We start from the raw sequence: 13534 nt of genomic DNA, 5'->3' as shown, positions 1-13534 counted from the left end.
TCGACTAAATTCAACTATCGACTAGTTACTATTTAGTAACTACATACTATCGACTATTTAGTCGATAGTTTTCAGTCGACTGAATTGGCTTATTTGACTGAATTGCGTTATTGGTTCATGTTCATTGCTCTCCATATTCGATGGTTTTCATGACGCTCAGCTTTATTAGAGAGAGAGAGAGGTTCCTAAAATTAAAAATATTTAATGTTATTTTATATTTTACATTTGTCGTAGTAGAAATTAGTAATAAAATTAAATTAAGGTAAAAATTCCAAAATTATAATTAATCTAACCTTAAATGATTATGGTCTCCACTATGAAGTTGACCCAAATTTATATATATATATACATATATTTTAAATGTTGACATTTAAAAAGATCAATTGGTCTAAGTTTTTCGCTGAAAGTCTGTTTCTTCTTTCAGACATAATCTGTCCAGCCTTTGAAAATATTCTCTCCGAGGGTACAGAGGTTGCAGGAATACAAAGATATTTATCTGCTATCTCGAAAAGCTGTGGCATTGTGCAATTATATTTGTTCCAAAATGCGACTGGACAACTCTTAATGTTTTCATATGGTAAATCTATGTATTGACGGATGATGGTTGTTACATTTTCAATATGCGTAGATTGGTTATTTAACTGTGACACTTTTGATACAAAAAAGTTCCAAAATTCATTGTTTTGAGATGGTTCTTCTGCTATGGCTCTATTTGCATTCGTTTCATGACTACTGGCTGTTCTTGCCAAGGAACTTATTTCTTCTTTTAATATATTCTGTGCTGTCTGTGCAATCCTATTGTCTTCAAATACAGCTATTTTAAACCTTGGATCTAATAGTGTGGCTATTAAAGTAATATTATTCTGTTCGATGTAGTTAAATCTTATTTCAATATTATTTAAAATATTATTTTTTAAACGTAGTCCTGCTGTGGTTTCTGGTGTAATCATGTTTATAGCATTTTGAATTCCTCTTATTAAAGGAACAATTTTGGATGCTGTGGGATATTTTTCTGCTGATAAATCAGTTGTAACATATTCTAGTGGTTTCAATAACGGTATGATATCTTCTATGATTTCCCAGTGTTCAGCTGTAAGTGATGTGGGACTTCTGCTTAATGAAACTATGACAGCAGACAAAGGCACTTTTATTGCAAACAGTCTCTCCAGCATCACGAGGCAAGAATTCCAGCGTGTTGCTACATCTTTTTTTATCTTCAGTTCTGGTAAGCCCATTTGCTTTTGCATACTTCTTAATTTCTCTGCTGCTACAACACTTGTTTTAAAGTGCCCAACTAATGAACGGCAGATTTTTAATAAATTTATTATTTCAGTCACACCACTTATGGAATCGTTTACTACTAAATTTAACGTGTGTGCTGTACATGGCAAATGCATATAGCCTAAGTTACGTACAGCTCCTTTAATATTTGCACCATTATCTGTCACGACAGCACAAATTTTATTTGAGATTTGCCATTCCGATAAAATATCTTGAATACAGTGCGCAATATATTGACTTGTGTGGCTATTTGTTAAAAGATTAGTGGCTAATACGTTTGAGCGTAATTTATTTTCAATAAAATAATGTGCAGTGATCGTTAAAAAGGATTGCATATTTAAATTGGTCCAGATATCTGTCGTAATAGAAACATGACTTGTTTTTTTCAAGTTTTCTAAAATTATATTTTTAGTGTCAATGTATAATTGTGGTAAGATGGTCCGTCCCAGTGTTCTTCGACTGGGAAGTTTATATCGTGGTTCAAGCTCCTTAATTAACTCATTAAAGCCTTCGTCTTCTACAATAGTTAGCGGTTGCAAATCTTTACAAATCATGGCTGCCACCAGATTATTTAATTTTGTAATTTTTGTTTGTGATAGATCATTTGAAGTTGTCCTCAATGTTAGCTGCCTTAAATGAACCCGAGACCTCTGCACCATACCTGGTAAGTCTTCATTTTGGATTGCCAAATTTGCATTTGAAGTGAAAGCCACCGATGTAATTCCTTGTGCTTGCGTTGATGTTCCAGGTGTAGCACTTGCAAGTTGATCATCCACGTCTATCGACTCTGCTTCTTCGTGCACGCGACGATCGGCTTCCAGCACTGTGAAATGTTTGCGCTTCAAATGGTCACTTAAATTGGATGTGTTTTTTGCACTTTTGTATTCTCTTTTACATAAGCGACACACGGCACTCGTTGGTGTCTTTTGTTCAAAATATTGCCACACTATTGAGCGCTTTTGTTTATACATATTGTATTATATATACACTATGAAAACTTATGTATACTACTAAACACTATTTTAGAACTCAGAATGTTTCCTCAACACGAGTTTATTTAAGAGAAAACTTGGTGTACGACGCGAGACCAGAGACCAACGACTTGTGACTAAGTGACTCGTCAACGTATAGAAACTCCCGAGGAAAAGGAAAAAATGGAAGAGAGGTGGAAACCCGAATAGTGGGAGGAAAGTAAGGAGAAGAAATTAAGGATAGGAAAGTAAGGAAAATCTAGGAGAAGAGGAAAGACAGGTAAAGACACGTGGAAAGAAGCAATCGCGGAAGGATGCTATAAAAAACGGAAAGAGCAGAGGAAGGCAAGCAGGAGAGGATGTCGTAAAGAAAGGAAACGTTCGCCAGGGCCTGACCGTAAATCTCGAATAGGTTCGAGAGATACCTGGAAGAGACACAGGAGAGGCCGTGGATCTGGTCGCCACATGTATATCAGGACTGACCAGACCCGCGCAGAATGGACAACAATAGGAAAGGAATATGGCAAGGAAATAAGAAGTTTTCTAAAACAGCAGCGTAGGGCAGCGCCAAAAAAGCAGCCACAGTTCATTAAAATTATTCAGGGAGCAGTTTTAAAATTAAAAATGGTTTAAACTATTTGATTTCATAGAAAACCAAGCGTTCGCTTCCTTGCTTGCAAAAGTGTTCGCTGTTGCAGACGCGTTCAAATCTATTTCGTTACTGAACTCGAGTGGTTGAGAAAAATCTCAATCCTTAGCTAGAAAGCCGGTTTATATTGTCAAAGTTATAAGTATATTCACAGTGGTTTCACATCCAAGAAAAGTCGCACGTGAAGATTCTTTCGTTCCACAATATCATATTTCATACCATATAAGTTTTCCTATTTATTATAATTTGGAGAGACTATCTAAAAATATAGTACTTTACAATTTTATATTATTTATAAGTTTATAATTAAACATTAGTGAAACTAATGACTTGGTCGTCTGTGTTACACCTACATTAAATTTCTCAAAGCACTGTAATAATATTGTAAACGCTGGTCTAAAAATATTAGGTTTTATTAAATTTATTGATATGATTGATTTCTTCAATGGATCTATTGATTACTTTAAGAAATTCTTATGTAGGGCACTAAGAAATGTTTAATTTTAAGTTAATGTTTATCTATAATTTCCTCTATTGCGATTAATTTGTTAATACATGCTATGTTACTGTAATTTTTTTATATTTTTATTTGATTTAAGTCTATATATACATATTGGGTTTGTAGCGGCCACCGGCACGTACAATAAAACATTTGGCGTGCAAATGGTCGGGTCGGTTTACGAAGCAAGCGACAATGAAGCTATTTTTAGCGCGTGCAATTTAGATGTTTTATGATATGCATGTCTCGTTACTTAGAATCTTTCGTTGCCGGCCTAAAGGCCTCAATAGCACATAATAAACCCCCGAGTTTCCGAAGGGTCGCGCCGACCAAGATCCGATGGGCCCACACAAGGCCACGGTAAGTATGTATCTCGCGGGCCTGGAAGAAAAATCCGCTATACCTGATCTGTCGAATAAAGTTCCATTCCCACGAACTTGTACTATCATTATTTAGAATACAACAATCCTAGCTTCTTCAGATTTATACATGTATAATAAATAAATAAATAAATAATCCTTTTGGTGTTATCGATATTACATATAATATATAGGATAGGATAAATATAATAATAAAATATCAATTTTGTATTGAATGTAATAAATATTTTATTAACATAAATGAAATGCATAAATCATTCATATTTTCGGAGAATATTTGTAATAATTAATATTTAGTAGTACATACAACAATTGAATTCCGTCAATCTGGCAGTTTTCTCGAAATATCGAATTGTTTATAGGTATAAATTTGCCCGAGACTTCGTGACTTTTATCTTTTTCATGCGAAACACATAACCGAAATTTTAACTCATCAATTTGACTAAAAATCATCGAAAAATAACTAATCACCTGCTTGTTATTTTATCGGTTTTTTACCACTGTGTCAATTTGACACCGAGGGACGGATGGGGTTAATGAATTAATTAATTAATTTGATAATTCAATCAGAGAGGTAACCTCTGGTTTAGTTGGGTTTAGTAAAGCAGTATATATATATATATATATATCAGTGAAAGCAGTCGACTGAAAATAGTAACCTCTACCACTGCGAAATTCAGTCGTTCAGTAAAACAGTCGACTGAAAATAGTAACCCCTACCACTGCGAAATTACTAAAACTAGTCGACTGAAAATAGTAACCCCCACCACTGCGAAATTACTAAAACTAGTCGACTGAAAATAGTAACCCCCACCACTGCGAAATTCAGTCGTTTTACTAAAACTAGTCGACTGAAAATAGTAACCCCCACCACTGCGAAATTCAGTCGATAGTTCAGTAAAACTAGTCGACTGAAAATAGTAACAGCTACTATCGACTAAATCGATAGTTTTTAGTCGATTGCGCCCATCACTACGATGATCGTCGAGTCAGATTTTAGTCGATCGAACGTGCATACCAGTGCATACGTCGACTGCACCTGAATGCACACTTACACACCACTCATTCACTCACCACACCTGACTACCTGAGCTGTGAGCCGAGAGACTCACCTGGACTCACCTTATAATCATACAGTGAAATGAGTGAAATAAGAACGGTGCATTTCCCTTGTAACCATCTTGCAATTGGCCGCTGTTGTCTAGCGGTCTGTCTAGCCTCGCTTTCCGTTAAAGGGACGCACATCCGCCTTGAAATCTTCTCGACTCCAAACTCTACATATCTAAAACAATAGTAGAGCTGCTACTTTACTAAAATTTACCTACTTACTTCGAAGCCTTCGAATCGAAGGTCGAAGATTTTGAAGCTTCGATTTCGGAAACTTCGAAGGTGATGAGAATCGAACTTATAGCAGCGAAATTTCGAAGTTCAAATAATTTACTACGGAGGTTCGAATTTCGATGCTTCGAAAATTCGATTCTCATCATTTTCGAAGTTTCTGAAATCGAAACTCCGAAGCTTCAAAATCTTCGACCTTCGAAGGAAAGTAACAGCCCTACTATATATATGTATAATAGAACTTGAAACATAATTTTTTTGTCTTCTCTATCCGTGGGACGTGAAATAAAACGACCAGATACCTATCTTTTCTAATTGTTTATATATTTTTTACTTCATGCTTCGACGATAACAGAAAACACGATAGTTTGTCTTCTTGGCGTATTAATTGAAAGACAAACGACTAACTTTGTTTGTATAGTACGCGGGAAATAGAATGCTTGAACTATAGAAAACAATACTTGCACGTTATAGCTGAAATGCATAGAAAACTGAGGTAACATACATATTATGTTATTTGATAACTAAATTCAGTAACATGCTCTCCCAAAGTAATTCTAAGATGTTTTCATTTTGATAAAATAAAATTTTAAAAGATACGAAATAATCGTATCAGTACATTTTGTCTGAACAGTCTAAAAACTACGTTCGAAAAAACGAATTGAATGTAAAACATTATTGTCTCTAAGTGCAGCTCAAATTTCTATTACAATAAGGTGAGAAATTGAACCATATCTATGAGTCATGATATCAAAAAACGGTTTATAAGTGTAAAATTCTTTTTGTGCAAAAATTTTTACATTAATATACATTATATACATATTTACAAATGTCGTTTCGATACAAAAATAGATTCTATGCACTATGAATTACGATAATCCCTGTAAAAAGTTCCTGCTCTCTCGTCGATTTCGTTCGATCGCAGAAAATAATTGCAATAATCTTTGTAAATCGGCGTAAACAATTCAACGTTACATTTATTAATAAATTTAATCTATCCTTGATGTTGGTTACACAACAACCAACCAACCAACCAACCAACCAATCAACCAACCAACCAACCATCATCCAATTAACATATTCATCTAAAATCTGAAAGGCAGTGGAATCCTCACACTGCACGAATGATCATATTTTATTCGTTCGTTACATGATTCGTTGGTTGAGTCTTAATGTCCTCCATTGGTTCCGAAATAACTATGTCGGACTGCTCGGTATCTTTATGAAGGGCAATAATGATTTTCTCTTCGGTAGAAGATTGACTGTCGGACGAGCCTTCTTGCGTCGATGTAGCTGCTTCCTGCAATACATGGAAGTTGGAATGAACTCTGTCAACTTATAGTAATTGTAGTTTTTCTTTCCCATGGACACTGGTCATGTTAGATTTCGAATTTTCCTTACCGTACTTCGAATCTTCGTGTGCGTTTTTATGTGTTTCGTCAAATGGTCGGACCGCATGAATTTCTTGGTACATTCAGGACACTGGAATCTTTTCTCTCCAGTGTGAGTTCTACGATGCCTTTGAAGCTCGTCCGATCTAGTGAATTTCTTACCACAAAATATCCAACTACATACGAATGGTCGTTCGCCGGTGTGCCACCTCAAATGTGCCCGCAGGTGGCTGGTCTTTCCGTATACTTTGTTGCATCCAGCTATGTGACAGACGTGTTGTCGTTTTCTGGTCATGTCTCTGTTTCTGTGGAACGACATCGAAATTTCTTGAAATTTCTTCGAACGCACTGGCACTAAGGAGGTAGACTCGTTTCCAGGATGGCAAATGGATTTTTTCAGTAATCAAAAGTGCTAGATAAAAGATCAATCTAGGCCGCAGTCGTCCCCAAATTTCAAATTTAATTAATTTAGTAACTCTGCAATATTCGGAAGCATACAGCTGTGCATGTAGCTATTTTCATAAAGCTGCGACAGCTACATGCTGCTGAATTATACAAATTACGCCTCGTAAACGTAAAAATAGAATTTTTGAGGGCGATCGCGGCCTAGATTGATCTTTTATCTAGCACTTTTGACTATTGAAAAACCCCATCTTTGCATTATCGAGAAATGAGAAACCCTTGCAATCCTGGAGAAACGAGTCTCTCCCTTATCGGAATAACACGATAATCGACAAAAGACTCACCTATCGCCATCACCACAATTTGGGCACGTGCAAGCGACTCTCCTTCTGTGCTGCTTGTTGGAATCGCTCTCCACGTTCGTGGATGCTGTGCTCGTTACTTGATGCTGATGCGAAGTAGGTGTGGATGTCGTTAACGTATTGTTCGATTGAAGAGTCTGAAGGATTTGCCATTTCGTTGGATCGTTCGAATCTAACTGCACCGTTGGGGCAGCGACGATAGGCGCGGCAGCTGTCGCGGGCAAAGTTTGCACGGTTGCAGGTTGAAGCGCGCTCGCAGGTATAACTTGCACATTGCCCAGCCCCGGGATATTTTGCACGGGTATCGACTGAAGGAAACTATTGCTCGCATTCATACCAGCAGCGGGCTGAAGCTGCATTATACTTCCGCCGCCGACACCTCTCATCATATTACCTTGTTGGGCTGTTAAATTTGCCAATGCAGAGGCAGGAATTAAAGTTAACTGCTGAGCTTGCGTTCCTACGATATACAAGTACACAATGTATCAGTATACGGCAGAGAATGAAATGTAAAGTATAGGAATAATTGAAACAACGCGTTTCTTCGTCTATTTCGAGGTAAGAGGGGCTAGGCGGGAATTGCAAAGTTATGATTGTCGTTGCTATATATATATACATATATAAATAACATGCCTGTAATCGTAATAGGTTGGACAGTAGGCTGTGCTGATTGAGCAGCAGGAATATGTATAACCTGACCACTAGCTAATTGCCTGGCATCGATACTGGTTACTTTTATATCACCTTCAACTGATTCTGGTGGTCTTGTCAGAGCCGACAACGTTTGCACATCAATCTTTTGACCATCCTTCGTCGTAATTACATTACCGCCCGCCGCAACTGGCCTTCCAAGCGCACCAATTCCAAGTACCTACGCAAAAATACGGATCTTTAAACTTGTATTTTATGGGATTGTTTTTCTTCAATTTCTTTTGCACGACGATCGTCTTATTCTTTTACCTGAACGTTGCTAGGAGTTGTCACAGTTGTACTCCAAGTCGCAACGGTAGAGGATGGGGCAGACGATTGTTGTTGCGCTTGCTGCACTTGCTGTTGTTGCTGCTGTTGCTGTATCACTTGCTGAACAACTTGTTGCACTTGCTGCTGCTGCTGCTGTTGCACCTGAGCTTGCGCCGCCTGTTGTTGTTGTTGCTGCTGTACGGATTGCAACACTTGCGGTTGAGTTTGTTGTTGCACCACTTGCTGTTGCGCTTGTTGTTGAGCAACCTGTTGGGCCACCTGGGTTACCTGTTGGCTCTGTGTGACGAAAAATTGATGTAACCCATTTTGCAAAATGTATTTCCTATAAAATACGTGTTCTATCCTAGTTACCTGCAAGCTTTGGAGTTGCGGCAAGTTAGCAATTTGAACTTGTTGAATCTGTCCGTTTGGTGTGATTATTTGCGCCATTTGCGGTATTTGCTGTAAATCAAGTTCAAATCGTACACAACATATGACACTACAAGAAGAATTTGCTTCAATTGTTCGCAACATACCTGAGTGATTTGTGGTATCATTTGTGTTGCAGGCACATTGAAAACGCTAGACAACGCTTGAACAGGAAAATGCACCGTTTGATACACGGTTTGTCCGTTGCTAGCAGTGACCGGTACTTGTACAGGCACAGTCTGCTGAACGTGTTGCATAGGAAATTGAAGAGGTCTAACTTGTACGCTTTGCCCTGCAAAATAGAATCACATTATTATACTGCTGAAATTTTCGACCTTTCGACGGTGGATAATACATACCCGTCGGTAGCTGTACAGTCTGCCCAGTGATATTTTGTATGATGGAAGTAGGAAAGACATTGGGGGCCCTTATCAAACTGACAGGTTGAGGAGTAATAATGGTCTGACCGTTTGCTAGTTGTACTTGCTGACTGGTGAGTTGAACTTGTTGACCGTTGGCTGTAGTAAATTGCATAGTCGGCTGAGTTTGATGATGTCCTCCCGTTGCGGACATAGCAGAAGACGGTATGAAGAGCGCCTCTTGACCATCTATATTAACGGTTTGCATCTGTGGAATTACGCTGTAGCTAAGTTGCTGCTGCGGCTGTTGCTGCTGCGACTGCTGCTGTGCCTGCTGCGTCTGCTGTTGTTGCTGTTGCAGCGCGGCTTGAGCTTGAGTACTGATCAACTGAGCACCCTGAGATTAATATTAGAATTAATTACCAAGGAGATACTTTACTCGACGTCGAGCGATTACGATATACTTACTTGCAAGAACTGTTGGGGCAACGACTGCACAGAAATGGTTTGCGCTCTCTGTTGGTCGTGCTGCGGCTGCTGAGCTTGTAAAGGCACAAAATTTTGCAGCTGCTGCAACGTAATGACTTGCGGTTGCTGCTGCTGTGCTTGTTGCTGAACATCTTGTTGCTGTTGCAATTGTTGCAGAACGTTCGCGCTTAAGAAACGAATCTGTGGTTGGGCAGTTTGCTGTTCCATTTGCTGTTGCTGTTGTTGTTGCTGTTGCTCAGCCTCGTCTTGCTGTTGTACCTGCAGGGGATCATGGTCTTCGATCTCCTCCTGTCGATGGGTGTTCATTGTTCGTTTGTTTCCAACGATTCGCTTTCCAGAAAAATCTCTACTACCTGAGAAATGGTCCTCCCGTCCACGCTACGTTTCATGTTGAGTGTATCCGTTGTGTATTATCCTCGACGACAACAACGATCCCGGTGTTCACGCTACTTTTACATAGAACAGTCTTCTGCTAGGAATTCATCCTTCGACGAATGGAATCGGGCCATCTACTTGGTCCGTGGTACATGAAAACGCTCGCTCCACGAGCGTTCGATCTGAAAATTCATCTTTTTCTTAGAAATAGTGCATAGTGCGAGGCAGTGACAATCGTTTATCGAAAGAGCATATTGTCGGCCTCATAAAATTGGGTTGTCAGCTTCGCCTTGTTAGGTACTTCAATTTCTATGGTTTGAGGGTAATTTATTTTGTTAACTGCTTTAATTACTGTCTAAATATAAACATAGTTTGGAAAAATCTCCGTGTAAAGCAATATAGTTTCACTTCAAATTGTTCTTTTTGCCTCCTGTAAAATTGACTTTTTTGGACTTAGGCAATTTTCATATGAGGCCGACGATATATATGGAGAGTCAGTTCGCTGTTTTATGGATTAAGGAGAAATGCATCTGGCATCGAAAGTAAGAAGGAGTAAAGTCTGTCTCACAAGAGTGTGTCGGCGATATTTTCGAGATCTGTCACTCAATGAGAAGGAAATAAGGATAATGTAAACAAACAGAGATGTCTTTAATACGGCTTGGCTGAATATTTGTCAGTGATATTCTGACAGTGAAGAGAACAGCTTTCCCAAATGAGTGCAACGTATGCGAAACCATCAATTTGGTACCAAATGAAAAGCGGAAAATACCATCACCGTACTACCTTGGCCATCCCAATCCTCTGATGCAAGCCCAATAGAAAATGTGTGGTCCATAATGAAGGCCAAGCTGTGAGGGAAACATATTACCAAAATAAGAACTCTTGTATACCATATTTGGAAGATATAGAGAGAAGTCGCTACCTGTAGCGTGCGCTGAGAAAGTACTTGAAAGTGTGCCGAGACGGTGGCTAGCTATAATTGCTAATGGAGGAGATTGGACCCCTTACTAAGTAAGAGCGTATTGATGTTTGATGTATAGATTCAACTCATATAAAGTTCTTCACAAATATGTGAATATATACAGAAATATCGTCGACACGATCTTGTGGGACAGACTGTAGAAGAAGAGGACGCGGCCGGCTGAACGTCAACGTCAACGTCAACGTTAACGTCAACGCGAACGTCAACGTCAACGTGAACGCCAGTGGCAACGTGAATGGAACCTACGGCTAGACAGGGCGTAATCTTAAGAAGCTTCACCGACCAAAACTGTATATCGACACGTGCAAAGACCACACTCCGAAGACAAAGAAGGCCAGAGAGCACTCCTCGAGAACCCGATCGAGGACCGCCTCTCTACGCCCCTGTTCCTGCCGCCCCACCCGCCTCTCGAAATATCGCACGCTGTGGCAAGGACGCGCATACCCACCAACACCGACAAACCAACACATAGAAGCAGAGGCACGGAGGTTAGGAGGCGCGGAGGCGCGCGACGTGCGCGACGCGTGTCGTCACACCCGCCCACTCGGTCGCGCTGGTCGGCTCGCAACTCGCACACACTCTCACGTACCTGCGATAACGGGGAAGCCAGCCTCACGATGCAGCCTCCACCCACTTTGCGCATGGGACTCCACCTAACTCGCGAACTGGCACGTGCTTCTCCGCGGAAACGTCCACGCTGCCTCCCGCCACTGCCTTCTACCCTTCGGTTCACCAAATATCTGGTCACTCGCCACCCCTGCCTGCTAAACGTTTAATCCGATCGCTCGGCACAGTCTCGAGGCGGCCATATTACGGAGCACGGCGAACCAACAACTTGATCGTTTCTGTCGCGTCTGGTCAAGATTCATAACAGAGTCTACCGCATAGCGGACTCATATCACAAAAATGCACAAGCTTTTCTTTTCACGCCGGTTATTGCTAGGCGGGTATGCTCACGGACGTACTCAAGTGCCACGCACACAGATCCGAGCGTCCTATATATGTACACCAAAGTGGACGTGCGCGCGAGCGCACTAGGGTCGCTCTGAATGATCAACCAATTGGTCGGCGATTCACCGTTTTTCTTCTACGCTCGTTTTCCATTTTATCGGGTGAAACGAGCCTGATCGGCGATGCGAACGACCATTCTAATTAAACGATTTCCCAGTGAACGATGTTGAGTCGACGCCGCGTTCGAAATTGCCGCCAAAACCACCGTAGATGCGGTCGAGCTGTGTCTTCGTTTCGGCGTGGCGAAGGTTGCTTCGATACAACGAGGAGAGGGCTCGTCTTTTCGATGAACTACGAGCTACAGCTTATCTTAGAACACCTGAGGCGTGCGCGATCTGATTTCCAACGTGATTCAACACGTGCACGTATATATCCGTTCGCGACAACGTGTGCTGGTTGGCCGTCCCTCGCCAAAACAGGACTACGAATACCGCTATGAGACGACTACTTTCGCCGTGGGGCGGTACACGAGGTGGCAACGTCGCTGTTCACGAGACCAACGAACGAGCGTCCTGATTGGTCGTGCTTGGATCGCGATTGCCGGCGACGAGCGGAGGTTCGTTAGACAGGGGCGTACGCGGCAGCCGTCGGACGCCCACCCCGTCGAAGAGGGATAAACGATGCACACCTCCTACTTTCTCTGGCCTTCCTTCCCCTCTTTTTAGCGGGAGCTGCTGCTGGTGTCGCCCCTCTCCCCTTTCCTCGTTCTCCTTTCAGCGAACCGTACAAGCTGCACCGGGGATCGCTGCACGCCGCACGCTGCACGAAGCGGCGCCGCGGCGTCGTTATTGGACATGTGTTCGTCTTTTCTCTCACTCTAGCATTTGGTCGTCCCGAACCCTCGCATCGGCTAGGCTCAAAAACGTTGGGGATCGCGACCGCTGAATTGCGGCAGGGAGGAGCTCTGCACACCCTTTTATGCCGCCGCCCTTTTCCTAATTGCTTCGACAACGTTCCCCTCTCTCTCTTTCTCCCTCTCGGTTTACTACACACAACGTTTCTATCGAAACAATTTCGATAGGATCGATGGTGTATTTGAAAACATTTTTCTAGGATACGTATTCCCTCGTTTGTACATACATAGATAGATACTTACCCAATTTACGGTACGAGAAACGTTCGTTTTTGAGGTTATACCAGGTTATACGACGCTGTCGAGTCGAGAGTTCGTATCAGTCTACTTTTCGAACGATTTAACCCCTTGCGCTACAATTTATTTTACGGTTTCAGTGACTAGAATTTTTTTTGTACTTCGCAATTTCGTATAAAAGGAGAAAAATTACATCTATTGTATGCCTACATGTTCTCCATTAACTAATATACATTAACATTTATTAGACTCTGTTCTGAATCTTAATTACGGGTCTGACACGATATTATAGGGCAAGAGCAAGGTCCAAGAGGTTTTAAAGTATAAAAAAGTTTGCTTACGATCTGCGAAATATACAGAGTGTTGCTCGGGATAATCTGACAAAAAAATATTTTCAAGAAAAGTTGATCAAAAGTTTGGAATTTTTTTAAATTATTGTCAAGGCCACTTTCATTATAGCCCGGATCAAGACGAATTCAACGACCTATAAGTATACCATGACCTTCGTATGACCTTGAAGTGACATTTAAAAAAATGAAGGTGGCCTTGACAAGAATAAAAAAAAT

The 13534-nt window shown here is 40.8% G+C and overlaps 1 protein-coding gene and 1 long non-coding RNA gene across 10 annotated transcripts; one reads left to right on the top strand and one right to left on the bottom strand.

Annotated features, from left to right (window-relative positions):
* The first annotated feature begins 12 nt into the window (after nt 1-12).
* On the top strand, nt 13-3918 carry LOC143218607 (uncharacterized). Of its 4 annotated transcripts, none has more exons than XR_013011122.1 (5): nt 13-262; nt 425-577; nt 1084-1225; nt 1334-1945; nt 2030-3918. It is a non-coding gene; the product is annotated as an uncharacterized LOC143218607 (long non-coding RNA). The 4 variants fall into 4 exon arrangements; XR_013011121.1 differs by having other exon boundaries at nt 73-262; nt 1881-1945; XR_013011120.1 differs by having other exon boundaries at nt 22-181; nt 425-1225; nt 1881-1945.
* A 1961-nt stretch (nt 3919-5879) lies between these two features.
* On the bottom strand, nt 5880-13388 carry LOC143218583 (uncharacterized). Of its 6 annotated transcripts, XM_076443840.1 has the most exons (12): nt 10808-11092; nt 10669-10733; nt 9864-10067; nt 9490-9798; nt 9022-9418; nt 8770-8954; nt 8606-8695; nt 8234-8530; nt 7907-8144; nt 7256-7733; nt 6520-6814; nt 5880-6418 (listed from the first exon to the last, which is right to left on the bottom strand). In XM_076443840.1, the coding sequence occupies exons 3-12, from the start codon at nt 9897-9899 to the stop codon at nt 6254-6256; spliced, it is 2490 nt and encodes an 829-aa protein (XP_076299955.1). In that variant the 5' UTR covers nt 9900-10067; nt 10669-10733; nt 10808-11092; the 3' UTR covers nt 5880-6253. The 6 variants fall into 6 exon arrangements, with proteins under 6 accessions (XP_076299955.1, XP_076299958.1, XP_076299952.1 ...); XM_076443843.1 differs by lacking the exons at nt 10669-10733; nt 10808-11092 and adding an exon at nt 11457-13388 and having other exon boundaries at nt 8018-8144; XM_076443837.1 differs by lacking the exons at nt 10669-10733; nt 10808-11092 and adding an exon at nt 11457-13383.
* Nucleotides 13389-13534: the final 146 nt, after the last annotated feature.

The sequence above is a fragment of the Lasioglossum baleicum genome, chromosome 20 (assembly GCF_051020765.1).
Source record: "Lasioglossum baleicum chromosome 20, iyLasBale1, whole genome shotgun sequence".
NCBI classification, from domain to species: domain Eukaryota; kingdom Metazoa; phylum Arthropoda; class Insecta; order Hymenoptera; family Halictidae; genus Lasioglossum; species Lasioglossum baleicum.
This window is presented reverse-complemented; position numbering and strand designations above follow the sequence as displayed.

What these genes read in the sequence shown, in the direction of transcription:
- LOC143218583 (XM_076443837.1), bottom strand. Translation starts at nt 9,899, where the DNA reads ATGAAACGTAGCGTGGACGGGAGGACCATTTCTCAG. An exon ending in CCAACCTATTACGATTACAG is followed by an intron (nt 7,734 to 7,906) that starts GCATGTTATTTA and finishes TGTATATCGTAG; the next exon opens with GAACGCAAGCTCAGCAGTTA. An exon ending in ACACGAAGATTCGAAGTACG is followed by an intron (nt 6,419 to 6,519) that starts GTAAGGAAAATT and finishes CATGTATTGCAG; the next exon opens with GAAGCAGCTACATCGACGCA.